This window comes from Anas platyrhynchos, chromosome 10, assembly GCF_047663525.1.
Source record: "Anas platyrhynchos isolate ZD024472 breed Pekin duck chromosome 10, IASCAAS_PekinDuck_T2T, whole genome shotgun sequence".
NCBI classification, from domain to species: Eukaryota; Metazoa; Chordata; class Aves; order Anseriformes; family Anatidae; genus Anas; species Anas platyrhynchos.
In genome coordinates, this window is record NC_092596.1 from 14,164,394 (window position 1) to 14,190,575 (window position 26,182).

At 60.9% G+C, this 26,182-nt stretch overlaps 3 protein-coding genes across 12 annotated transcripts; 2 read left to right on the forward strand and 1 right to left on the reverse strand.

The window, feature by feature from the left end:
• The first annotated feature begins 3,440 nt into the window (after nucleotides 1–3,440).
• Nucleotides 3,441–5,122, forward strand: LOC106019618 (thymosin beta-15A homolog). Its single transcript, XM_027448448.3, has 3 exons — nucleotides 3,441–3,597; nucleotides 3,998–4,102; nucleotides 4,618–5,122. The coding sequence occupies exons 2-3, from the start codon at nucleotides 4,003–4,005 to the stop codon at nucleotides 4,653–4,655; spliced, it is 138 nt and encodes a 45-aa protein (XP_027304249.1). The 5' UTR covers nucleotides 3,441–3,597; nucleotides 3,998–4,002; the 3' UTR covers nucleotides 4,656–5,122.
• Nucleotides 5,123–7,604: 2,482 nt separating this feature from the next.
• RAB9B (RAB9B, member RAS oncogene family) lies at nucleotides 7,605–13,180 on the forward strand. 9 transcript variants are annotated; one of them, XM_072043153.1, is made up of 4 exons: nucleotides 7,605–7,692; nucleotides 8,516–8,888; nucleotides 9,226–9,314; nucleotides 9,585–13,180. In XM_072043153.1, exon 4 carries the CDS (start codon nucleotides 9,843–9,845, stop codon nucleotides 10,446–10,448), a length of 606 nt encoding a protein of 201 aa, XP_071899254.1. In that variant the 5' UTR covers nucleotides 7,605–7,692; nucleotides 8,516–8,888; nucleotides 9,226–9,314; nucleotides 9,585–9,842; the 3' UTR covers nucleotides 10,449–13,180. The 9 variants fall into 9 exon arrangements, with proteins under 9 accessions (XP_071899254.1, XP_027320835.1, XP_071899256.1 ...); XM_072043154.1 differs by having other exon boundaries at nucleotides 7,631–7,692; nucleotides 8,516–8,585; nucleotides 8,765–8,888; nucleotides 9,226–13,180; XM_005027821.6 differs by lacking the exon at nucleotides 7,605–7,692 and adding an exon at nucleotides 7,816–8,216 and having other exon boundaries at nucleotides 8,516–8,585; nucleotides 8,765–8,888; nucleotides 9,226–13,180.
• A 1,899-nt stretch (nucleotides 13,181–15,079) lies between these two features.
• On the reverse strand, nucleotides 15,080–21,279 carry PLP1 (proteolipid protein 1). 2 transcript variants are annotated; one of them, XM_038184032.2, is made up of 7 exons: nucleotides 21,122–21,279; nucleotides 19,681–19,867; nucleotides 19,019–19,175; nucleotides 17,945–18,113; nucleotides 17,706–17,779; nucleotides 17,497–17,562; nucleotides 15,080–17,079 (listed from the first exon to the last, which is right to left on the reverse strand). In XM_038184032.2, the coding sequence occupies exons 1-7, from the start codon at nucleotides 21,123–21,125 to the stop codon at nucleotides 17,008–17,010; spliced, it is 729 nt and encodes a 242-aa protein (XP_038039960.1). In that variant the 5' UTR covers nucleotides 21,126–21,279; the 3' UTR covers nucleotides 15,080–17,007. The 2 variants fall into 2 exon arrangements, with proteins under 2 accessions (XP_038039960.1, XP_038039959.1); XM_038184031.2 differs by having other exon boundaries at nucleotides 18,914–19,175.
• Between the last annotated feature and the right edge of the window lie 4,903 nt (nucleotides 21,280–26,182).

A 26,182-nucleotide genomic window follows, 5' to 3' on the forward strand; every position in this document is an offset into this window, starting at 1 on the left:
TTCTCTAGCCTTTGTGCCCTAGATTGAACCATTGCTTCAGGAGCCACGGCTTCAGGTAGACTTTTTGCTGAAGACCACTATGGTCATTCCTCTGTTAAAATATTTCAGTACTGGTCACGGAATACCCAAACTTGATTTCTGCCCCCTCCCAGTTGGCAGCGTGGCAGCGGTGGTGTTGGTGTGGGTCTCATTGGGGTGGTGTAGCAGATTTGATCTTCCTTAAAGAAAAGGAGAACCTGAGCTTTACAGCTGAAGGCTTAAAACATCCTCAAACTGCTGAACGGATCTGAAGCCCGGCTGGCTGACTGGCAGTGACCGCTGTGCTCTCAGCACAGGGTGCTATTGTCTGCATATACGCCTGTAGGAGGATTAGAGCATTCTCCCTCTCCAGGGCAGGCACAAAAGTAGCATCAGGCAGCTGTGGTAAGGGAATCCCTTCCCTGGGGGGTGGGCTGGGAAGAAAGCAGCCCCTGCCTTGTGAGCAGCAGGCACTGAGCTCCTGCTCTGCCCTTCACCTTGGGAGTGCTCAGCTGTCGGTCCAAGTGTGGTCAGCTCCAGCAGCATTTCCCCCCCCCCATGACATGCTGGTGCTAACTTGGGCTGTGTGCTGTGGTTAAGGAGATTCCCCAGCCTGTCCTGGGGAGCCTCTGAAGTAAATAGGGAACACGCAGTGCTCTGGAGGTGATCTGTGCAGTGTTTTCACAGGCTTTCCTTTCAGCTGCTAATGAAATACCATAGGAAGCAAGTCATTCGTTTCCTCGGGAGAAAATCCCCAGTGGGTCGTTCCCTGTGCTCTGTAGCTGAGGGGGAGCTTAGAGGAAAAGGATGGAGCTTCAGCAGCTCACGGACAGAGCACCGCAGGGACTGCTGCTCCTGCCTGTCAGGCTGCTACCTGATGTAGAAGCAGCAACAGCAGCAGAAAGGGAGGTATCATTGCAGAGAAGTCCTGCCTCCTTGCCCAGCTCACCTGCCAGGGCAGCTGAAGCTAATGCACAGGCTGGGAGTGCCTTCAGCTATGGGGAGAAGTGGAGCAAGATGAGGCATATCCCAGACTGCTCTCAGCAGCACTTCAGCTCCCTACCACTTCTCGCTGTTCCCTGGTAGTGTAAAGATGATTTCTCATCTCTTAGACTCAGTGTTTGTGATCCGGAGAAACGAGCAGCTTGCCTTGCTGCTGTTGAGCACTGGGGAAGTGGGAAGAGTTAACAAAGCCCTTCTCGAAACTGCTGCCTTGGCGAGCACGAGGAGAAGCAGAATCCATGGGAGAAATGAGCCGATGTCCTGGTGTAACACTGCTGGGGCTGCCCTCATTGCCTCCCTGAGGCACCCAGCTTCTTCCCTGCTAGAAAAGAGGATGGTGGCAGGAGGCAGGGGTTAAAAATGAACTGAAAAAGCAAACTGGCCCTGCTGAGTTGGGGGGCTGGCCCCCAGCCAGGCAGCTGCAGCTGGAGGGGATTTGGGCTGTGGCGTGGTGCCCTGCCTGTCCCTCCAGGCAAGAGGCTGGAAAAACCCTCTGATCAGATAGAGAAAATGTCCTGCCTCCTTATTCCTGGAGAAGGAAATAAAGCATTCCTGGAAATGGCCATCAGCAAGCCTCTATCAGAGCCCTGAAAGCCTTGTTCTGTGGGAGATGTAAAACTCATCTAAAATGGGTGGCGGTTGTTCCCTTCTATCGGGTCAGGGCTGCTTTCGCTTCCCCACTCTCTGGTGGTGTCTCGCTTCCCTCATTATAAATTATTGAGCGCAGAAATGCCAAAACACGGGAGAAAGGAGCATGTTGTGTGGTTACAGGAGGTTTGGCAAATTTGTCATGGGATAAAGCTCTTGTTGGGATGCACACTCGCTCTTTGTGCAGGATGGGATCTAACAGCGCCCCAGCAGCCCCACACCTCGCCTGCTGGAAGCACCAGGGAGCAATGGGTGGGTGCCTGGGGGGCTGTGGTGAGGAAGGGGGGGCAGTGAGCTCCCTGTCCATGCCTGTAAGGCCCCTGCTGTGCTTTGTGCCCAGACAAAGGCTGTGGGGTCTGTAAAGAGCTGCAGATTGTTGGGGGCATGCGGTGCATCCCATGGGGCCGGTGCTGCTCCTCGGCTGGGGCAGGCGAGAGGCTGTGTGTGGGGAGGACGGTCTCTGGGTGCTCTCATGGTCTGTGGCTGCTGGGGACAAAGGATAAACCAGAGACTATTCAGTATCCGCAAAGCATGAGGAGAACAAGCAGGGAAAGAGGAGGAAGCTGGAGGGAAGGCAGACGCAGCTGGAGAGTAAACACAAGGTAAAGTGCTTGCCTTTCCTATTTGCATAAAGGCAAAAAGGATTTCCTTGCTTTCATTTTGAAACTGGGTGGGGTTTTTTTCCTTTCAGCCGTGCAGGAGAAATGTGCCTTTTCTCGGCTCAGGGTGGGCTTTGCAGCGCAGGCTCTGGAGGGAGGGCTGGAAGGATGCTCACTGAGGCAGCCCTGCCTGGGCTCGCTGCTCCTGGCTATGGGGCACGTAAAGTCAACAGGCTTTGCTGTGCCACCCCACAACCTGGCTGGGTTTTGGGGGCTGGGGCTGCAGCACTAAAGCACAGCTGCTCTGGGAGCAGCCTGGCCTCGGGCTTTGCCTGCAGCCCCTTCCCTGCCCCAGAGAGCTGCGTGGAGGCTGCTCCCAACCACATCTCTCTCAGAACAGCAGCCCCATCTTAGGACATGGCCGTAGGTCTTGGCCTTTGCCTTGTGTGCGTGCCAGACACTGGGATTTCTTTAATTCTGCACCCGAAGGCATGCAGAACGCTCCATCCCCCTCCCACGACAGCAGCCCTTCAGCTCAAAAATGCGAAGCAAATGTTTCCTCGGGCTGGCTGGGGGGTTTCTCCACAAAACCACCAGTACGCCTGGCGAGGGGCTCGCGGGCTGGGGGCGGTGTGAGGGCTGCTTCAGCGCAGCTGCTGCCCCGCTGCCGTCCCCAAGGATCCCTGCAGCTGGGCTGGGTGAGCCCCCGTGGGGCCGGGCCCCACATTTTGGCTGTGTTCCCCGGGAAGCCATCGGTGGCCCCTTTCTCCTGGGGGTGCTGCTGGGCAACACCCAACCCTATATAGTTATCCCCCTGGGCACCCCTCAGCCCCCAGGCTTTTTGCCTGGGGGGGCACACGGGGGTGTGAGGGGAGCAGGGGTGTGCAAGTGTATGGGGGGGGTCTCTGTGGGGTGTGTACGTGTGGGGGGCTCTCTGTGGGGTGTGTACATACGGGGGGGTCTGTGTGAGGTGTATACATGGAGGGGGTCTCTGTGGGGTGTGTACACATGGGGGGGGCTGTGTGGGGTCTCTGTGGTGTCTCAGTGCTTGCACACGGGTGTGAGCGCGTCCGCCCTCACACACTCGCCCCCCTGTACCGCGCCGCGAGGCACGCTGGGAAACGCAGTTCTCCGGCCGCCTCACACTACCGGCGGCGGCACGCTGGCGGACTACACTTCCCGTGAGGCTCAGCGCCGCGGCGGCCAGCCAATGGGCGCGCGGGCTGGGCGGCGGCCGGGGTATATAAGGCGCCGCCCCACGCGGCGCGCTCCAGTCTCACCTGAGCAGCGGCGGAGCGAGGGAGCGGAGCGGCGGCGGCAGCGGCACCGGGTACGGCCGGCACCGGGCAGCGGGGGCACGGCCTCGGCCGCACCGTGCCGGGGCTCGGCGGGCTCGGGCTGCACCGGAGGCGGCGGCTGGGTGCTCGGGGGGGCTCCGCGGGGTGCCCGCGGGTGCGAGCTGCGGCACCCAAAGGTGGGGGGCCGGGGGTGGGTGCGGGTCCCGCTGGGTGCGGAGGGGAGCTCGGGGCGGTGGGGAGCGGAGAGGGGCTCGGGGCGGCGGCCGGCCCCGCCCTGCGCTATTGTCCGCCGCCGGGAGGGGCGGGCGGCGCCCCGGGGTGGGCTGCCTTTGTCTGCGCCGCCCGGGGGGGCCCTGCCCGCTTCTCCTCCCCGCGTGTCCCCCCCTTTCCCTGCCCTGGTACCCCAGCTGAGCGAGCTGCGGCGTCTCGCAGGCAAGATGTGCGACAAACCGGACCTCTCGGAGGTGGAGAAATTCGACAAGAAGAAGCTGAAGAAAACCAACACGGAGGAGAAGAACACGCTGCCCTCCAAGGAGAGTGAGTGCGGGGAGTGGCAGGGCTGGGCAGGGGGTGGCTGGAGCTGGGGGGGCTCCGGGGTGCAGCCGAGCCGTGGTGCTGGGCTCTATGGGGGAGGCAGATGTTGGCCATGGCCATGGAGTGGGTGTCCTCGTGTGCTGATCTCACTGCCGAGGAATCCGGTGGGGAGAGGCGCTTCTGGGCAGCTGGGCTCTGACCCAGAGGAACAGCACTGAGCGAGGGGTGAGGGTTCGGGTTGAGGACATCGGGGGGCTGCAGCACTCCCTGTGTCTGCCCTGGGCACGTGGAGACAAGGGTCAGGCTCTGCTGTGACCGTGGTGGCAGTGGGCACCATCCTGTGCATAGGGCAGATGCCCAATGTGCCCCATCGCCCTAGGAGCTGAAGCATTCGGTTCTGCCACTTGGGTTCAAACAATAAAACTGGCTGCCAGGGCCTGAGTGATTGCTCTACAGCCAGCTCCAGAGGGTGTTCCTACAAACCAGCACCAGATTAATGGCCCTCTCTTCTCTTTCAGCTATCGAGCAGGAAAAGGAATGTGTGAAGTCTTCCTAGAGAGATGGCCTGGTGGGAAGAGCACTTGATTTTTTTGCTTTGAATTAAATCATCTTTTTTTTTTTTTAATTTTAAATTTACATCATGTACATGTATAGAAAACAGCTGCATTACCTAACCCACTGTCCCACCTTGCTGGCAGCTATGGCAGGTGGGGGGGACAAAGCATGGCCCCCTCAGTCCATCGAAAGCCTGACCTAACCCCATCTCTGCTGCACAGCCGCCGCCTGTTGACAGCTCTGATCTCGCTCTCATGCGGTGGGGAGATGAGCAAGGGCTATGGAGGCTCCTGGGGACGGACCCCTCCTGCGTGGGGGAGTGGGATCTCTTCTGGCCCGGCCCATGGCCTGGGTCTGTCTCGCATACTCTTCACTGACGGTGTTCTGTAGCCTCACTCACAAGTTTTGTCTTCCTTGGGGGAAAAATGAGAAGTTTATTATAAAATAAAAAAAAATTATAATGACCTACCTCTGGCTTGTGGCTTCTTCCCTGGTGAAGGTTCAGGTGCAGGCCTGCGTGCCCTGGGGGGTGGGAAGGGCTCTGCTGCAGGTTGGTGCTGCTCCAAGGGCTATGGGGTGGTTCCTTCCAGCTGAGTCTGCCTTGGTGTGTGTGTGTGTGTGTAGGGTTCACTCCTGGTGGCCTGGGGGGACAGAGCTTGGGGTGTGCTGGTGCCCCTCTGAGGCTCAATTAGTGCCACCAGTTGTCCCATTGCCACAATGGTTCCTTGGTGTGTTACCGGAGGTTAATCATGGCCTTCCCGCTGTGTGCGTGAGCCACCCAGCTCCCATGGGTGCTGGGTGTGCCCTCAGGGCAGAGCTCTCCCCTCGCTGCCTGGCACAGCCCTTCCCTTCACCTCCAGCCGCCCTTGGCTCAAGGAGCTCTTCCCAGCCTTGCAAGGGCGGTTCATTGGGCTCAGTCCTTTGGGTACCCTCTAAAATGTTCCTGGTCCTGCGCAGTGAGGGGGAACTGGGCTCTGCTGGTGCCCCTAGGCCTGTGCTGAGGTGCCACAGGACTTTATCATCTCCACCTGGCCTCTGGGGCCACCGCACGGGCTGCTGTGCCTGCTTGCAGAGGAGGTGGAGGCAGATCTGCCAGCTAAATTTTGGCTGGTGTCCCTAGCCGGGGAAAAACATGGCACTATTGTACCCGTCCCCGTGTGGCACCAATCGGGCCGTGCCTGCACCCACGCCCCACAGCAAGGACTGCAAATAACAGTTTGCAGGGCTGTGGCCACTTCCACCCTTCAAACAACAGAATGGCCAGGGCTGGAGGCACCAGGCTGGTGTTGCTGTGCTGCGTCAGGGCGGTGTGGGGTTTTCTGTGGGGTGAGGGCAGTGCCCCTGCAGCACCCCAAAGTCCCTCTCCTGGGTGTACCAACCCCATCCCCACGTGCCGGGGTGTCAGCAGCTGTTCGTCGCCCCAGCAGGGTTTGTGGTTTCCTTCAGGGCAGTCAGGGGGCTGCCGCTCCCCCAGTAATGGCCAGTTGTCATCGTCCCTGCTGGGGAGAGGCCCCCAGGCCCCTCGTGCAAGCTGCTCCTGCCCATCACAGAGCCCCTTCCATAAAGCGAGCGGTGGATGGGTCACAGATGGGTCAGGAACTGGCCCCAGGAGCGCCAGGCAGTGGGTTCAGCACCTTCACATTGCTTCAGCATCCCCCGCTCTGCTGAACCAAGCAAGCTCCCCCACATCCCCACCAAAATCACCACGGGGAGGTACCGGCTGCCTTGCCCAAACCCCGCACCTTCAGCTGCAAGGATAAGGGAAAGTCCGTGCTGCAACCCAGCACCCAAAATGCCCCCGCTGTGGGGAGAGGGTTGGCCCCTAAGGGGAGAACCATTACAGAGCAGGCCTTCATGGCAGCCCTGTCCCTCCCTCCCTCCCCGTTCACCCCAGCACGTATCAGCACGGGGCTGCCAGTGGCGTGGGAGGCTGTGATGCTGGATGCCTGCCAGCCTGATGTCCCCCAAAACATCATGGCTTTGGCAGCATGGACACGGAGGATGCCCTTGCACCTTCCTCGAAGGGCCAGGTGCTGAGTGAGCCATGTACATCCTGGAAATATCCGTGTTGGCCCCCGCTGGGCCGTCCCGCTGCTCCTGGGGCGCTTTCCTCCCATGGCTTTATCAGGCAGCGAGCTGTGGCCGGCGCTGCGGAGGAGGGAGGAGGCGGCTGAGTCACCGGCAGGAGGAATCCGGGCCCTGCCAGACAAATACCTGGCGCTCAGCAGCACGGGGAGAATTGGGATCAGGGCTTGTGGCCGCGATGGGCACCGGCTCCCCTGCACTGCCCTCTCTGACTTAGCCGGGATTGGGTTTTGACCCCACAGCTTTGCACAGAGGGGATAACCGCGGGTGTTGCCACCACACTAAGCTGAGGCAGCCCCCCTGGATCCCCAGCCGTGCATCTTCTGCAGCTCCTGAGAGCACGAGCTGCGAGGGAACGCCAACACCTGCCCTGGGGTGGCTGGGAGGGTGCGGGTGGGTGTGTGGGGTGTGGGTGTGCAGGGGGAGAGCTGTAATGGGGCAGCGAGCAGCGGCTGAGGCAGCAGCTTGGCACGCACCAACACCTGCCCCAGGAGCCCAGAAGTTATCGCTGCTCGTGAAATAACGCCCGGGAGGGCAGCTTTGCAAAACAGGGCGAGCAAGGGCTCAGCAGGGGACAACACCGAGCCGGGGGCACCCCGACATGGCCGGTCAGACACGGGCTGAGCTGGGGGGCTCCACAGGCCCACCCGAGCAGGGGCCGTGTGCCCAGCCACCTGCACCCTGCGCGGCACCCCCGTCTCTCTGCCAGCCCCCGGGGGTGTCCGAAATAACCCGGGCACTTCAGCCCCGTGCCGTGTGGGGTCCCCCCCGGGGGTCGCTGCGGGTGCCCGGTGAGGGGCAGCGCCGAGCCCCCTCCTCACACGGCCCCTCCACCCCCCCTGAGGGAGCGGCCCCGCCCGCCGGCAGGGCGCCTGCGCTGCGCATGCGCGGGGTGGGGCCGGCACCTGCCCCGGCGGCGGCGGCGGCGGCGGCAGCGGGAGGGGGCCCGGCCGGTAAGGGGGGGGGGGGGGGGGGGGGGCGGGATAAAAGGGGAGGGGGCGGCCCCGGGAGCGGCCCGCACGGCTCCGAGGGGCAGGGCTGGAGGCCGCGGGGCCCCGTCCGCTGCCTGGAGCTGGTCCCCGGGGCCCGGCGGTCGTTCCCGGGCATCACGGGCCCGGGGGAGGCAGGGAGGGGGGGGCAGGGCCTGGCTGTCCCGGTGCCGCCTCAGGGCCCGCTGTGGCGCCTCAGCAGGCCCCGGCCTGGGCCCGGGCCCGGCCCTGCTGAGGGCTGGGGAAGTGAGAGCGCGGAGCCTGTTGGAGATCGGGGCTCGTGGCTGAGAGCTCCGAAAGGGGAACCCCGCCCGCGGGGCCCTGAAGGGGCTGAGAGCCCCCAGGGCCGGCCCGAGTGCCGCCTTCCCCACCGGGCTCCCAGCAGCTCGCTCCCCGTGTTGGTAGGTGCAGGTACACGGCCGGTCTTCCATCAGGTTCTAGAGCGTGTGGGCAGGCAGGGTAAAGCCGGCAGCTTCCTGCAGATCGAGGTGAGACACGGGCTGTGCACTCGTACCACAGCTCCTTCCTCTTCTCTTATTTGGGGTTTAGCATCCACAACATTCCAGCCCTGGTCAGGAATGATCAGCGATCCGTTTTACCTCTGGTAAGGGGAACCGTGTCCTCACCCCTTGCTCCTGGCTATTTTACTCCACTTACCAGCTCTGTACTTTCAGCATCCTAAAACTCATCTGTTGTTGGCCCAGCCTGGGTCAGCCTCGCAGATTGAAAGGCAGTGCGCTGAGCCCAGCTATGGCATCCTCACTGATGGGTGTTTGTTTCCTTTTAGCGACTGTTATGCTGGAGGAAGGCATTCCCTGGAGAGTCCCGGAGAGAGAAGTGCTGTATTTCTAGAGCAGGTACAGTACAGACAGCAGCAAAACAAATCTCTTCTTCTGTGTCAGGCATTTACCTTCACTCATAGAATGCCCCTGGGAGGGGGAGGACTGGCTGGCTCTTGGCCTCTTTCCTGCGGCTGCTGACTAAGGAGGCCGTGGTGTTGGGCTTGTTGCAATGTGAACCTGCACCTGTGCCCTAGCAAACTGGACTGTGAAAAGCATTGCCAAGAAGGAGCAGCAGAGAAGCAGGGTCTCTTTACACAGGAAACCTCTTCCGAGCTGTAGACAACACGCACAGCAAACATGCACAGTTGCACTTCTGAGGTGAGTCAGCGTTCTTGGGGTGATTAAGAACTGGTTTGCTGGATGACTTATATTGATGTTAGGCCCGAACATCGCTTACATCCTTCCAGTCAGATGGGAGAAATGATTTAGCTACTGATCGTACAGTAGGAAAGGAAGGCCTGGTGGTGGTGGTGGTCCCTGGGGGTATTTTGCTGTTTCTGTGCTAGCCTGAGGACACAGACAAGAGGAGATGTGTAACGGGTGATTGGTGTGTTTGGTGAAACTAGATAAGCTTTCAGGTACACAAAGTTTTCTTCAAATGTAGTGGAATTAATATGTAACTGACACTCAACAGCTGTTCTCACCTTGTTCCTAGTGTGGAGACCTGCTGCTTCCATTTCAGACCTGATGGAAGAATTGTGTGCTGGAAAACTTGCCTAATTGCCATCTCTACCAGCTGCTCTAGTAAGAGATTATCTCGTATTTCCAAAACTTGTTCAGAAATGGGGATGGCAGTTCCATGTTCTATTCTTTCCTGTGCACCTGCATCAAAATCTAAAAGTTGGAGTCTCACTCTGTACTTTCCCTGAAATAATGCAGAGCTCGGACAACAGCAGAAGGCTGCAGTTATACTATTCTACTTGAAATCTAGGGTGGACTTGCGGTTATTTCCTAAACCTCTTGGAAATCCCAGTGTAATGATGAGGAGCACAAACGTTGCATTCTTTATTCCAGTGTGCACCAGTCTCAACTCTGCTGCTTAATTTCTGACGGGGACCAGAACAACTGGGAGAGATGCCAGGGGTGCGGATTTCCTTCTTTCATCTCTGCTAAGTTCATGTGGAGTCCAAGTCAGTCTTACGCTACAAGAGACTGGAGCTCTAGGTCCTCAGCTGGGTGACTTGCTGCGGAATTTGTGATTCAGATAGCTGTTCTGCACTGTTTCTGGACCCTGTAGATTGCCTTGGTCCTGTGGCCCTCCGTCCTGCTGCAATGAGTGGGAAGTCCTTGCTCTTAAAGGTCATTCTGCTTGGGGATGGTGGAGTCGGGAAGAGCTCCCTCATGAACCGCTACGTCACCAACAAGTTTGACTCACAGGCTTTCCACACGATCGGTGTGGAGTTCTTAAACCGGGACCTGGAGGTGGATGGGCGTTTTGTGACCCTCCAGATTTGGGACACTGCGGGGCAGGAGAGATTCAAGAGCCTGCGAACCCCCTTTTACAGGGGAGCCGACTGCTGCCTGCTGACCTTCAGCGTGGATGACCGGCAGAGCTTTGAGAATCTCAGTAACTGGCAGAAGGAGTTTGTCTATTACGCTGACGTGAAGGACCCCGAACACTTCCCCTTCGTGGTTCTGGGCAACAAGATCGACAAGCTGGAAAGGCAGGTGAGCACGGAGGAGGCGCAGGCCTGGTGCCTGGAGAACGGCAACTACCCCTACCTGGAGACCAGCGCCAAGGATGACACCAACGTGGCCGTGGCCTTCGAGGAGGCCGTGCGGCAGGTGCTGGCGGTGGAGGAGCAGCTAGAGCACTGCATGCTGGGCCACACCATCGACCTGCACTCCAGCTCCAAGTCGGGGTCCTCCTGCTGTTAGGAGAGGCTGCTGCTGCTTCGGGAACGTCGCTTGGACCGGCGGCTGGGTCGGAATAAGTGCGGGCAGCTCTGGGGCGCTCTGAGGACGGCAGCCACGAGGACAATACGCGGTTTGCTCACTGGGGAGTTTGCAGCCTTACCGTCTGAATTCTGGCTGGAGTTTCCGGGCACGAAGGATGTATCTACAGGAGGGAGCTGTCAGAGAGCATGCGAATGTAGTCCTGCTTCCATCTCTGCCTGTTTTAGCAGGCTTAAGGGACCGGGTTAAACTAAAGACAGTGAATTTTGATCTGTACCAAGACCTGCCTGCAGAACAAAGCTGAGGGCACTCCAGACACTCTTTGAAGTATTTTAGTCCTGAACTCAAAAAAAATACCAGACCCACTGAACTCATGACCTTACTGCCAAAGGAAAGTCTGCTCAGCATATTGTGTGAAACCTGTTGGGGAGGCTGTAGCCCACACAACTGTGAGAATGCCGGGTACTAGCGTGGTGAGATGCGTGTATCTGTTCCTTGGGATCAATGCATTCTGTCCTGAGACTGAATTGAACTAGGAATTGTTAGAACTCTGTTACGAAACAACATACAAAGGACAGAAGAAACCGAATGTTGCAGCATCACTTCTTGTAGCTGCCTGTTTCTGGTCTGTTTTTCCCCACCTTTAACTTTGTCTTGTATGGATGTTATTTTGTGGAGAGACTGGTTGCTGCTTGTTCAGTGTATGTTCCTTTGTCTCTTCTGGAGGCCCAACACCAGACCTTGCTTCTCGTATCTTGAATAGCCCTGGATGAAAAATATCAATGTGGGCACTCACCAGGTCATGTCAAAGGGTTTAGAGTTATTTGGGAGTTCAGGAGGCCTGGAGCATGAATCCTCAGCCAGTTTCTGCCAGAGGTAATCGCTGTGTTCAGACAATGTGCTCTGGCAGACGGGATGAAAGGTGGGTGGGATGTCTCCTCAGAGTGCAGGTGGCTGGCTCATGCGTGGGCAGCTGCTAAATCCTGTGCATGGGGCCGTGACCACCGTGCTTTGTTAGCTGGTGGGTCAGCACCTGCAGTTGCTTTAACATAGATGTTCCTATTTAGATACTGCAACTTTCTCACCTGTTCTGTCAGGGATGGTGCTGCTCAGCACGGTTAACTCACACCATTGCCCTGGCCCTTGCTCCATACAGGAGAATCAAATGCATTTTGTCTGTAACTCAACTGACTTACTACTGGTAGCAAATGTCTGCTCAGTTAATTGGCCCTTTTTAATGGCAGCTGTGTTCAGCCCACTGCGGAGAGATCTGGACTGATTCCACTTCTGTTCAAGGTGGCTGAAAAACACGGGGGGGCAGGAAGCCTTCTAGGAACGGATGCCAGGCTTTGCTAACCCCAGCTCCTGCCCCCTGCTAGGTGTTCGTCCCCAGCTATTTGTGTGTAGCAGAGAGGTCAGCGCTCGCTGGCTGCTGTCTTTGCCATTGTAACCTCAATGTCCTGCAACTTCCCGTGCGAGTGTTTGTTCAAAACTGTGACTTTGCCTGTAAGCACGTAGGAGCCTGTCACGGGAAGAGCTTTCCTGAGTGTGTATCCGCTAGCTGCTGAATGCAGTCCCACTGTGACGAGCTGCTGGATAGCAAAGCGCGTAGCTCACGTAGAGCAGCCTCGTATCCTCTGCTTCAGAGCAGGATAGTCCCCGCTCTCACACTGGCTGGTGGCAGCTAACCCCCGTCCCCCAGCAGTCTCTGAACTTGCAGGGTGTCTCCTCTGGGAACTCAGGGTGATGCTGCCCTTCTCACAGGGCAGCCACACGTGGAAGGGGCTGAAGCTTTAATACAAAGTGCTTTGGAGGGGTCTGATTTCTGCACAGGGCTCAACGCTCCCATTCACAGGAACAGATAGGGAGTGCTCACAGCCTCTGGAAAATCAGGTCCCTTGAAGTATAAGAGAAGGCTCTGCCTCTGTAGGTGCAACATATTTTTACAGGATTTTAAAATTAATGTTACTATTTATTTAACAATGTCTGACCTCTAGATTTTTCTTCAGTTCAACACAGCTTAATTTTCCTTCAAGATCCCAAACTGTGACCTGTGGTTCTGCTCCCAACAGACACGTTCTGCTGGCGCTCGTTCCCACAGAGGCCATCTGGGCTCAGGCTCCTGTTTGCTGCCCAGCCTGGCATGGGGGCTGCAGAGGAAGCTCCCTGCAGGGGAAACTGCCCCTGTCCCAGCACGGATCTTGTGATCTGTGTGAGGACTATACCTCTGGTGGGCGAGGGCAGGGACTGAGCAGCCTGTGGTGCAGGAGGAATAGGCACACAGCGTGCTGTTTGCTGTACCTTGGGGATGTGTTGATGCTCCTGGCAGAAGCTCGAGAGCCTCATGGTTCACAGGCTGTGCAAACAGTGTGTGCTCCCTGGAGGGTGCTGCGCAGCATCTTTTGTTCCTAACAGATGTTGGATTGCCTTTTTAAAACAAAAAAAATATTTTATTAGGCTTATACGTTTTTAAAAATCCATCTAAAAGTATAGTATAATATATTTAAATTGTTTAATTTATTCTAACTGAGACGCACAACTTCCGAAGGAGCCGGGATCTTGAACTCTTTGTTGCAAAGTTCAGTGCCAACAGCTGTCCTCTCCCTGTGTCCACTCATGCTGCTGCAGTTGTTGCTATCGCTACGGAACTGGAATTGTAAAACTGAGGTTCTACCTTTATTTAAGCAAATAAAACATGGATGTACCCAAGCGAATTCAGAAAGTGTTGACTTTTTGCTTTATCAGAGTTCAAGCCAGTGACTGTTCTCCTGACTGGGACGGGAAGTTGGGTTGGTTGTGGCAACTGGCTGAGAGATGTCACCAAATTTGAAACAAAGGGGCTGGTTATTCCTGAACAGTCGTTGAGTAAGTATAACTTATTTACAAGCTGAATCCCCTGACCAGTTTTGTCTTTCCAAGAGCACATCAGAAGACACTTTCATAACAAATATTCCACACTGCTTCCTTCTGTCACTATATGTTAATTTTCGGCTTGGGCTCTCAGCAGCAAGCCGTGCTTTCCTTTGATTTCTTCCTGCAATCTTGGACCTGGTCCCTCCTGCTCCAGGGGGCTGTAACCAGACGTGATTTCCATGGGATGCCGGGACAGAAATCAGCATATGGGGACTGTTGTCTTCTGCTGTCCTGCCAGGACGGTCACTTATTTTGGGAGGCTTTCTTTGTGTTTGCACAGTCCTTGCCTACTGTTTCTGTTGGCAGAACCTCTAGCTTGTTTTTTCTCTCATGCCTGCTTGCTTATCTGTGCTTCCAGAGGCATTGATACGGTTTCAAGTCCTTGGAAATTCTGCTTTTAAATGTATGCTGGAGTATCTGAGAGCCTCTGCTGTTTCAAAACACAGCTGAGAAAAAGCCAAGGTGAGCTGGTGGCAGAGGGTGCCAGCCTCGGAGGAGTCACAGGGTTTGGTGAGGCGGCATCTAACGCCTGCGAGGATCTACCTAGAGCCATCAGAGCCACCAACTCACTCGACAGGGCCGGCTCCTGTCCCCGAGCCCCACTCAGCCCCGCAGAGCTCAGGCAGCGGCCGCGGGGGGGAGCCGGAGGGCCGGGAGCGGAGCTGGGGATGGGATGGGGCTGGGGATGGGGCTGGGGCCGGCTCTGCCTCCTCCTCCTGCCCCGTGCTCAGCCTCCCGAGCTGGCAGCTCCACAGGGACCTCGGGGCCGGCTCCTTGCCCATCTCCTGGCCATGCACACACCGCCTCGCACCGTCCCCAAGCCTCCCACCCCGCTCAGGGCAGCCCCGCTCCCCGCAAAGAGCCGTGGTGTTGTTCCCATCCCGCTCACACAGGGCCCTTTCAGCGTGGGGAGAGGAGGGTGCTGGCAGCTGGGAGCGCAGGGAACAAAGGGCCCCCTTGATGCCAGCCACGGCCCCAAGGGTTTCTGCCAGCCGGGGTGGGACCCAGGCTGGGAGCATCACTCCACGGCCTCACAGCACTGCTCCTGGAGGGAATGACCCGAAACAGGGTGTTTTGGGGGCGATTTCTGAGAAGAGCAGGGTTTGAGTCTGTTATTTTTGAAACCTGCACACAAACTGCTCACGGTCTGGCAGCAAATGTCCCGCCGGCTGCCCGCAGAGCACAGGACCTGGGTTTATAGGATCCTGAAATTGTCACCTCTGCCCCTGTGCCTGGCTGAGGTCGCCTTCTTTCAGCCAGGGCTCTCTGCAAGCGAGAACTGCTCGTCCTGAGGGGCTCTGATGTGCTTGTGCCAAGTGCATTGTGTGCTGCAAGCTGTGTGCTTGAGCCGTGCTGATTTGTTTTGTGGTGTCCGTGCTACGGATGCCACCTTAGGGGACATGGCAGAGGCTGGCACTGTGTAAGCAGGGCATTGAAGGGCAGCAGCTCCTCACCTTGCCCCAAAAGCAAGGGCTTCCTGAGAGACCCCAGCTTTCAGGGCTTCTTGAAAGACCTCTGGGGGTCTGGAGGAGAGACAGCAGTGATAAGGGAACAAAGGGACTGGACGCAGGGTTGGGGACGTGGCCCCCCTGGACGAAATTGGGCTGTGGGCGCACACATGGAGTGGCCAAGTGCTCCCCTTCCCTCCCTGGGGGACGGGGGAGACGGAGACCAGAGCAACAGACAGAAGCAGACAGGTACCTTGTTCAGAATGTTCTTAATTTTAATTTATTTTCTTTAATTTTTATAAAATACATCTTGTAAGATAAGTCTTTAAAAACTTGCTCCTTTTTATTGCTTGTTAGCAAGTTGAAATTCTAGATCAGAAATGAAGGAAACACTTTCAGTTGATTAACGCTCTTTTTGTGTGCTTGTGTGTGTGTGTGCGTGCGTGTGTGTGCTTGGGGTCTGGGGACGAGGGTGGGAAGGAGGGTCTGGTTATTTGTTGTTAAATCAATACGAAAGAAAAAAAAAATAAAATAAACGAACCAGCAAACCCCCAAGAGAGATGGCGTTGAAGTGAATTCCCAGATCTTGCCTGGTTTCTCCCCACCCCGCGGCCCCAGCTGGCATCTCCCCCTCCCCAGCCCGTGTGCGTCGGTAGCCTGGCCAACCTCGTTCAGCAGCCAGCAGCAAGGATCCTTCGAACGCTCTGCTCAGCAGATCGGCCCCTTTATCCTTGCCCCTGCTGAAACCGGCACTTAGAAAAACATCGATAATACAGACACCAAAAAATACAAAATAAATCCGTGCGAGGTGGAGCTACGGTCTGCTACTGAAAGTAGTTTCTCCGATAAATAAACACGAAGCGTAGCGTTAAGGCGAGGCGGGGGGAGGACGAAACAAAACGCCGGCTGTCGGGGAGGACTGGGAGCTGCGTTTTGGCAGCGAGGGATGGACCCACACCACCTGGCCGGGGGGCTTCCCTCGGGCTGCTGCGGGAAAGGTCTTCTCCCCTGGCTCCTCGCCCTGCCCTGGGGAAGCCAGCGGGGTCTGGGGTGCGGGGAGCGGCCTCCTGCCCTTCTTCGTGGGTTTCGACTGGAGCCGAGGTGCTGCCAGTCCTTCCCGGCGTGGCTAGCCACGAGACGGCCGTCCTGACTCGCAGGAAAAAATAAAAAAAATAAAAGGACAAAAAGTGAGGGGCAGAGTGGGGGCAGGAGGAGGGGGCGTTACGTTTGGCACAGGTGAGAAACAAATCGAGATCTTTGCCGCAGCAAACGGTAGGGAAGCAGACGTCACCCCGAGCGAAGAGCACCATTGTGAAGGAACCACCGCGTCTGGCGTGCGCAGCTGGGAGGCGGCGAGGCGCAGGGGGACGAGCGGCCCTGAGGGGTGTCCTGTCCTACAAAAGGGACTGCTCTGGCCTTACGCTCTCAGGGCAGCCCCCCTCACACCTACCTGCCGCCTCCTGCTGCCCTGCCCCGTGCTGGGGGCCCTGGAGGTGCTGGAGCGTAAAGCTCAGAGTCCCCCTCGTCCACAGGCACCAAACTCCTTCAGGTTTAATAGGGGCAGCTGGGTTAGGGGCACGGGCTTGATCAGCATCGGGGTCAGCGCTCTCTTCTCCGCAACGGGAAGATCCTTGCCCTAAACGCCCTTTGCCTTGGCTGCAGCAGGCACTTTGGGGTAAATTCATCTTTCTTTACTAGTGGAAAATAAAATTGTTCTCATCCTCCATCCATGAGAGGTGCCGGCAGTCAGCTCCAGGAGAGTCTCTAGCAATGGTACCGAGACTTGGCCAACTTCCTTTTCTCTCTAGCCTCTTTCTTGCTACTCTTAGAGCAACCTACGGGGATTTCTGCCTCCCGGGAGCACGAAGGCTTTGGCTCATCCCAGGGACACTGGAGTGAGTCCCTCCTCTTCCCTTGCTGGTTTCGAAGGGCTTGGCCCCAGAGCGAACCGGTTACCGATGATGAGCGCAGAGAGAAAAGTGCACGAAGGGGGGTCCATTGGTGGGAAGCTCTCCTTCTTGGTCACGCTCAGCACGATGGATGCGAGGGAGGAAGAGGAGGGGAGTCAGCGGCGAAGGCAGAGTTAACGCAGGAGACCTGGTGTCGGGCGGCTGCAGTGTTAAAGCCTCGGGGTTAGAGAAAAGAGGGGGCGTTTGGCTAGCTGGGCTCCACCTCGCGGCCTAGAACTTGGTGCCTCGGCCCATCAGCTTGAGGACGGCGAAGTTGTAGGTGGCGGCGATCATGAAGGTGAGCTGCAGGCAGGAGGAGAGTGAGCGAGGGGAAGGAGGAGAGGCTCGCTCCAGCCTGGGAGCCGGGGGGAGCCCCCTGCGCACCCCTGCGCCCAGCACCAGCACCCCCTCGGCACAGTGCCCCGGGGCCCTGCCGCACCGCTGGGACACCGCAGTGCCATTTGTGGGACAATCAGGGGAAGGCACAGGGCTTGGTGCACGGCAGCAGGACCTCTCCCCTCTCCTCGCCTCCTAAAGCCCCTCCAGGCCCCCTCCTGCCACCTCCTTATCACCTGAGCTCGCCGCCTGCACTTATGTGCCAGACGCAAACGACACGAGCACGGGCTCTGTCACGTCCTTGCCCACCACCTCTGACGTCCTCTGCCCCCAAATCCTCGCCGGGCGGAGGAGAACGGCCGGGCAGGGGGAGCACCGACTCACCAGTGAGACCAGCGTGGCTGCAGCCCCCACAAAGGCCGCGATGAAGAGGTGGAAAGTCATTTGGAACTGCAAGGGAACACAGCGGTGAGCTCCCGGGCTGCCGCTCGCCAGCCGGGGACGGGAGCGCAGAGGCTGCCACCATCCCCGTGCCGCCTGCGGGTCTGCTCAGCCCCACGGGGGGCTTGGGAGGGTGCTGGGCAGGTGCTCACCTCGCTGGTCTTGCAGATGGAGAGCAGGTTGGAGCCGCACACCTTCCCGGGGAAAGCGTTCCAGGGCAGGACGCCTGGGGAGCCGCGGGGAGCGGGGTGAGCCGGGGCACGGACCCCACAGGCCCTCTCCGTCCCCTCTCCGCTCTGCGTCCCTCCTGGCAGCCCCGTTCCCTCGCGGTGCCATGGGAAGGGTGCGGGGGGAGCAGCGCAGCCCCCGGGGCAGCGAAGGCAGCACTCACCGTACATCCTGGCGTCCGCACACAGGGTGCCGATGCTGGCCGAGGTCTTGCTGGGGTTGGCGATGGACTGGCAGGTGGTCCAGGTGTTGAAGTAGATGTAGACCGGCACCGCGGAGCAGGCGAAGACCAGCAGCCAGACGATGGTCAGGACGTAGGTGATGCCCACAAACTGCAAGGGGCAGGACAAGCCGGGGGCACGGCCGCCGTCACCGTGCGGCCGGGGATGGGGACAGGGGAGCGCGAGGGTCCCCAGGCAGGAGGGGAGGGCGCGGGGCGGGCGAGGGAGCGGGACGCTGCCAGTGCCTGGCTCTGCACCGCCCGCCGAGCCCGGCGCATCCCCCTGCACCCCATGGAGCACCGGCCCGAGCCTGGCTGGCTCTCGGGGACGGTCACACGCACGTGGGGGTGACCGGTGGCAGCGGGACAGCCGCCGCTTCCCGTGCCGAGGGAATCCCACAGCCACGTGCCAGCGGGGCTCGGCCTCTGCGGGAGCGCAGCTGCACACCCCTGGGCTGGGCAACACGGCTCTCCTGCCCTCCCTCCGCCGCGCCACCCCGACCGTCCCCGAAGGGAACCGCAGCCGTCCCCCTCCGCTCCCCGAGGCCACGGGCTGCCCCTGCCAACTTTGTCACAGCTCCCTGCGGACAGGACGGCCCTGGGGACACCACGCACAGCGGGGCTGGAGAGCCTGGGGCTGCCAGCACGCCCCAACCCTTGTAGGGGATGCTCACGGCTCTCTCAGCCGGTGCGTAAACACCGAGAGGTTTGTTTGCCGGCAAAATCTGCAGCCGTGTCAGCTGCTTCGGTCCCCGGGGGACGCTCCCAGCCTGAGGGAGGGCAGTCGGGCTGTGCTTCCCTTCGGGATGCCCCGAAACCCAGGCGGCCGCCGTCTCCTGCCCTTCGGCCGTGCCGAGCGCGGCGAAGCCGCTGTGGGCGCGCGAAGGGGTGCCGAACCCCGGTTAAGATCACCTTGTCAGGATGTCCTAGCCACTTTCCCAAACACTGACACACCCGCTGCAAAGAGTGAGCTCGCTGGGGGCCTCGCGCTCCCCTCCCTTTCGGGCCCCCGGTTACCGTTGCGCTGAGGCCCTTGCCGCAGATGGTGGTCTTGTAGTCCCCGAAGATTTGCCGCACGGCACCGGTGGTGTAGAAGCCTTCGGCCAGCAGCAGGGCTCCGTAGAGGAAGAAGAAGGAGGCCGTGCCGTAGATGACATACTGAAAAGCGTGGATGCTGCCGGGGAGAGGAGCGGGCAGGGGCGCTCAGGCAGTGCCGGGGTGCCCGACCCAGGCGGGGCAGCCTGCACACCGCCACTTACCCTCCCCGAGCACTGTGGCCACACACCCCGTGACGCCCCAGGGGTGAAGCCGCTGTCCCCAAAGGGACAGTGAGAGGGGTGAGCTGGGGCAGAGCCATCCACAGGGGGCTGCAGAGCAGCACCAGCCCCCCCGTGCCCTCCATACCTACCCGGTGCGGCCGTCCTGCCCGTGCCGTGGCACCTAGCGAGGTCAGATAAGAACAGGGGTGAAAAGGAAACGAGCGGCCGTGGAGCCCTGCCCTGCAGCCACGGCACCGGTGTGAGGCTGCCCCGGGGCAAACACAGCCCGGGGTGTCCAGCAGTGGCACCGGCCACAGCCCAGAGGGTGACAGCAGCGAGCGGAGCCCCGGCCGCCTCCTCGCGGCACGGAGCACGACGGAGACGCGAGGAGCCCCGCGAGGCGGCGGGCAGGGTACTTACACATCGATGAGATACTCATAGTCCTGGTAGTTTTTGGAGAAGTAGGTCTCGATCAGCTGCTCGGTGCCCGTCAGGGCTTCGTGCCCGCAGCCGCAGAACAGCGCTACCCCGAAGAAGCACAGGCCGGTGGCCACCAGCGAGGCGAAGGGTGCCCCGATGAGGCATCGTGCGCAGCACTCCAGCAGACCTGCCGGAGGGAGAGGGGTTTTGGAGGACAGCAGGCGCGGGGATGATAAAGGGATGGAGCAGAAATGCCGCCTTGTGGTGCTGGGGAGCAGGCTCAGGTTTGTACCCCCCCCACTCCCTGCTTGTGCCTCGAATGCCAAAAAGGCGCTCGGGTGCCTGCCCCCCCCCAGCCCGGCACCGCTGGAAGCGTTCCCAAACCCACGCTCCCCCCCCTCCCCAGACCCCGCAGCAGCTCTCCCTTCCCTCGAGGACAAGGGAGCCTTGGGCCCCGCAGCGATGCCCTCCCCTCCGCGCAGAGCAAGGTCGCGCGGTGGCACCGAGGACAATGGGGAATTGTCCCGGCACGGCCCCCCCTGCGGCCACCCCGGGCCGAGAGCAAACAGGGAACAAAGGCAGCGCTGTGGGGGCGCTGGGACCCCCCCCGCCTGTTTGCCTTGGACGGGGCAGGCGTGGGCACGGCGGGACCAAGGGGGGGGGTCCCGCTGTCAGCCCCAGCTCTTCCCACGGTGATGCTCCCTGAATTTCATCGGGTCCGTGGGGAGGGCTGTGCTGGCACCAACCAACCTTTTCCTTTTCCTTTTTTTTTTCTTTTTTTCCCTTTTTCCTTTTTTTTTTCCAGCCTAAATGCCAGCCAGGGAACATCGAGGCAGGCAGGTGCCCCGGGGCTGGGGCTGGCGAGCGGCCCCACGGATGTGGCAGGGCCTGGCAGGGCTCCCCCCCCAAAAAAGCCCCGGCCCCGCAGGCTGCGGGAAGCTGCTGCTGTGATGGGGAAGGGAAAGGAGGGGAAGGGAGGAGAGAAAGGGCACTTGTGCGGCACAATCCCGGGTCCTGTGCCTTGGCTCAGCCGCTGTGGGGCCACAGGGTACCCACAGGGATGGGGACGAGCCATAATTATTGCCTCTGGTGTTAATGGGGGGACCCCAGCGCCCCAGGGCTGCAGGCACACAAGCAGCACGAGTTGTGGCAGGGCTCAGCCCGGGCGGGAGCTCTCAGCTCTCCAACCTGGGGCTGCAGGGGTGGTGGGACGTGTCCCGGGAGGCAGAACGGGGCCGGGAATCGGTGTGGGGAAGCAAGGTGCCGTCCCCACCACCCGGAGGCTTCTTCCCCGCAGGTTGCCACCCGCGGGGACCTGCGTGCCCGTGGCCTGCTGGTGCCGGGGGCGGGTTTGGTGGTGCCTTTCTGCTCCAGGAGCGTGCCACCCGCACCGTGTGGCAGCTGTCCCCATGTGCAGCCCCCCCTGTCCCCCCATACTCACCCATGGTGCCGGACTCGGTCCGCTCCCCGTGCGCTCAGCTGCCTGGGCTCTGTCTGCAGCTGGGACCAGCCCTCGCCTCTCCTGGCAGTCCCTCGCCCTGTACCGTGCCCTCTGGGTGCCTGTCCCCCTCTCCAGCAAAGAAAAGGGCTCTCTGCGTGACAGCCACCCCCCTTAAAGGGACAAGCCCCCGTCCCTCCCCGCCCCGGCCCCCCCAGCAGCACCCCTTGGCTGCCAGCCCCTCGGTGCTGCGTGGGCACGGCAGCGGCGCGCAGGGCTGGCGGGGGGGGGAGGCTTTGCAATAGGAAAAAAGCAGCTTGGGGGGGTGTAGGGGGTGATGGGTGGCCCCTCTGCGGTGGCTCTGGGGACCCCCAAGCCCACCTGGGCTGAGGTTGCTGCTGGCTGAGCCCCGCAGCGGTGAGGGAGGTGATGGGGGGGTGTCCCTCTGCCTCCTCCTGGCCCCCCCGGCCCAGGCACCTGCTTCCAGCCTCGGTGCTCCGGGTGTTTGCTCTGTTTGGGTGGGAATCCTGCTGGCAGGGGCAATGTCCCGTGTGTGGGACGGGGGACAGGGCTCCAGCGGGCATGGCCCCCAGGAGGGGGCCTGCAGAGGGGTCCCCAAATGATGCCGAGGGATCCAGGTGGGGCCAGCTCCCCTGGGGGTCCCCAACTCCCCCAAGTGTCCCCAGCTCCCCCGGGTGTCCCCAGCTCCTCCAGGTGCCCCCAGCTCCCTGGGGACCCCATTCCCCATGGGTGCTGCAGCTCTGGAGCTGGCGCAGGGCTGGGGAAGCCTGCAGAGGGCAACAGGTCCCTGCCCGGCGGGCGCGGGGCGGACAAAGCCGCGCTGTGTCCTCAATGCCCCGCGTCGTGCCAGGCGGCGAGGTGGCAGGGCCTGGCCGTCCCCAGGGATGGGGACACTGTTGGGGGGGGTCCCCGCACCACGGGAGGCTGCTCGGCCACCGCTGCGGGCAGCATCCTCGGGCAGGTCCCCAGGGTACCGCAAAGGGACCCGGCCGCTGCGCCCCCGGGGTCAGCGGGACCGAGGGAGGGGGATGTGGTGGTGCCATGCCAGGGGGCACGGGGAGGGCTGTGGTTCCCTCAGGTTATCTGCAGGAAGAAAACGCTTCTAAAAATCATCTCCTGACACTGAAGCTCACCTCCCTGCTAGGGATTGAGGCACCAAAGGGAAAAACAGTGCTGGGGAGGGGAGGAATAAAATCCCTGCTGCTTCTGTCCGCAGGCATTCGAGCTTTCCTGTTTTGTGAACACCCCAGGGGGAAGCAGCAGCTTCATGCTGCCGGGGAGGGTGCGAGCAATGAAGGGGGCCGTGATTCCTGCACAAAGCGCCTCCAAACCCCGGGTAATTGGTAGCTGCTCGTTAACGAGCTCTCCCCCCGTGTGCCCCCACCCTGGGGCTGAGCAGCTGCTCGCCCGGCAAACCCCCGTGGCTGGCTTCGTTTCACCCACCCCTCTGCTCTCCACCTAAAAACCCCGTGAGACCTTCTCCCTGTGCAGGCTCGGCGCATCCCTGCCCTGGATGAGGCCCCGAGCACGGCGTGCTGCTGCTGCTGCTGCCCCCGGTCCCCTCCCTGGCTCCCTCCCTGCCCGAGGACGCGCTGCTGCTGGGCAGGGAACGGGGGACGCTGCCCCGTTTGGCCAGGTAAAAATAAACGTGCTTATAAATCAACATGGGTTGTGCTGCGATTTGTTCTGGCCCTGCTTTGGCAGCCAGCTGGCCTGAAGCATCTCCCAGGGGGCGAGTTGGCTGCCTGGCTCCGTGAACACAGCCCCAGGAGGAGGATCCCCCCCCCGAGCAGCCCGGCCGGGGGGTGCAGGTCCAACATCTCCGAGGTTCACGGCCTCGATGCACCCGAAAGGAGCCGGCAACAGCGCGTGCAGCGCCTGATCCATTATACATAGGGCAGCGGGAGGAACACCGGTGTGTGCTGTCACAGCGCAGAGCCTGGATGCTATTTTTAGGCAGCCGCTTCCCCGGCCAGGCTGAATTGCTGCTGGTTTCAACCTCCCGTCCTCAGCTGCCTCGCTTCCCCCATTGCAGGGTGGGAACCCCCTGGGCTGGGCAGCCCCAAACGGGACCTGGAGCTGCCCGTGGCAGCCAGGGATGCCCAGGGATTTTCCTGCCGTGCCAAATCCCCCGTCCAAGCAGAGAGGAGCAGCATCCAGCCCTGCAGCTGCCTCCCCCCGGCAGTGCCAGGGACAGTGCCTGGAGCTGGCCCTGCTCTCCCGGGCTGGCTGCGCTCGCCGAGAGGAGCTGGGCAGGATCCTCGCCAAGGGGGAGCGATGGGCACGAGGCTCAGGCCTGGGGCTTTGGCGAGGAGCTGGAGCTTGTTCCCCCGGCTGGCTTTCCAGCAGCTTTGCCTTTCACGTCTCCTGACTTTCTCCTTGATTCTGCTTCACGAAGGAGGGCAAAGAGCCGCCCGGCTCCCCAGGCTGCTCATTACTCTCCCGCTCTGCCCTCCGCAGGGTCGAGCTGCTCCAACTGAGCGCTGCTCGGTTACCTCTCGGCAAACCTGGGGAGCCAAAGACGGACACGGAGGAGCTGACGGAGCCTGGGCAGGGCAGAGGCAGCCCCGGCTGGCCCTGCCAGCAGCTCTGGGCACCACGTCCCCGTGCAGGGACCCCTCTGTGCCAGCAGCTGCACTGGGACCATCACCACCACTCCCTGGGGACACCGAGGTGCCAAAACGCAGAGAAGAGCTGCCTTTGCCAGAGCAAGAAGAAGCAGAGGGCAGGCCAGGGACACAAAGCAGGGGTCCCCACGCTCCCCGTGCCCCATCCCCGGCAGCCCCAGAGAAGCAGCACCCAGCACGCCGCCCCCCAGCCCACACCATGACCCCGCTGGGCTCCGCAGGACACCGGTGCCACCGGGGCAGCCCCGATCCCCCGGGACGCAGGCGCTGCCCGAGCTGCTGCTGTTTGCCTCGGTGCAGCAGCAGGAAGCTTTGCCGTCTAATTAAACAAATCCTTCATCTCCTCGGCGGCAGCCGTGCCAGGCAGGGGAGCAGCAGGGGGGGCACGGAGCAGGGGGAGGGGGGCCGAGTTCTCCTTCCTTCGCTCCCCGCCTGATGCCGCAGCTGTGTAACGCTTCGCCTTCCAAACCCATCCCTCCGGGGGGGCTCTGGCAAATAAAAATAACCCCGCGCAGCTCGGCCGAGCCGGGCAGCCTGTGGTTAATGGTGAGCGCCACGCCGTGCGCTCTGCTCCCGCTGCTCTCGTGCTCGGGGACCGCTGGGGCCGAGGGCAGGAGCGATGCGGAGGCGAGGAAAGAGCCGGAGCTCGTGGGATGCTCATCGCCATGGCAACTGCGGCTGGGATGCACAGGGGAGGGCACCCCAAAACGGGGAGGTGAAGGGGGCCACAGTGCCCCCAGCCTGTCCCTGTACAGCAGCACGGCACCCGGCGCTGGCCAAGGCATCGATTTTCCACAGCTGCTCCTTCACAGGCGCAGAAGCCACGGGGGATTGGGGACGGGGGGAGGCACGGGGCAGAGGCTGGGGAGTCTGGTGGTGTGAAAATCCGGCAGATTTTCCCCTACATGGCTGGAAACGCTGCAGGTGATGGGAGCAGGGATGGGAGCATCCTCACCAGGAGGCCACGGGCATGCCCCAGCCAAAGCAGCCTCCCCTCGCTTCCCCAGCAATTCGGGGACGAGGCAGGCAGCAACAGGGTGACCCATGGGCGAGGAGAAGAGACACAAAAACGGGCATGGGCCAGGTCACCCTGGGGTGGTGAGGAGCCTGCTGAGGGCTTTGGCACCAGCGCCAGGCTTTGCTCCTGGCCCCGGGAGCCTGGTTTGACACTTATCTAAATTAAATCTCCCCTTTCAGCGCGCCCAGCTCGCCAAGGTGACGGGATCGGGATCGTCTGGTGAGGTTGATCCAGCCTTCGGGCTGTCTGCACCTCCCTCCTCGGCTGCTCCACCTGCAGACAGTCCCCAGCCTGGTGGAGGTGCACGGGGCTGGGAGATGGAAGCGGGATGGAAGGAGCCCCAGCCACGCTTCCCATTGTCCCTGGCGGCAAATCCCCCATCCCAAATCCCCCATCCCCGTGCTCTCCAGCGGGACGTTTTGGGAGCGCAGCCCGGCGAGGTGCCAGGAGCTGCTCGGGGAGCGGGAGCCCAGCCCCATGCCCTTGGCGGGTCCGGTGGTGCTGAGCATCCCTCTGCAGCCGCCACCTGCAGCGCCCGCCCCACGCCGTGCCGGCAGCAGGGGTATTTTTAGCTTGGACAAGCGCCACGGAGCTGGAGAGCGACGCTCGCTGGAGTTCGGGCCGACGTCCCGGGTCACCTTGCAATCTCCTCTGGGGCGCAGCGTCCCGGTGGCACTGCCGGGCTGCCCGCCAGCCCCCGTCCCAGTGCTCACACAGCCGGGTGAACGGGAATCGTGTCGGGCTTTCCCCCAAAACCAAAAGGGTTCGGCTCCAGGCGTGCGTCCCGCTGCAAGCGTCTCTTCTGGCTGTTCCAAAGGCAGGATGTTTGGCTTAAAGTCCTGAAATTAGGGCGCATTTTGAACCACCACATGGCATCTTCCCCTACAAAAATAAAATAAAATAGAGTGATGTGGCCGAAACGGCCAAATTTTGACTTTTTTGAGCCACGTAAACAGCCCCAGGGCCCCGTGTTCAGCAGCACTGGAGGAGAATCCCAGCGCCTCGGCCAGGAAAGCGCTCCCGGCCTCTGTGGGACACGTGGGGACCGGTGTGGCTCCGGGAAGCTGGACCAAGCCCCGAGCCCCCAGCTGGGCACACGCTGGCCGCCGGGGCAAGCAGCGGGCTGGCAGCCATGCGCAGGCAGGCTCGGGAAGGTATTTTCTGCAGCAGTGATCTCAGCCCCGATCAGATGCCTCCAAACGTCTGCGCAGCGGGCAGCTGCCCGTGTCCAGCCCGGGGACATCTTCGCTCCTGCAGTAAATTTCCAGACCTACAGCAGCAGGGAGGGACAGGTCCGGAGCTCCCCAAGGTGTCCACGTGGTCGTGTAGCAGCCCAGAGGGGGCTTCAGGGAGAATCCTCCCTCCTGGAGCCCCTCAAGCAGCAGGGGAGCTGCAGCA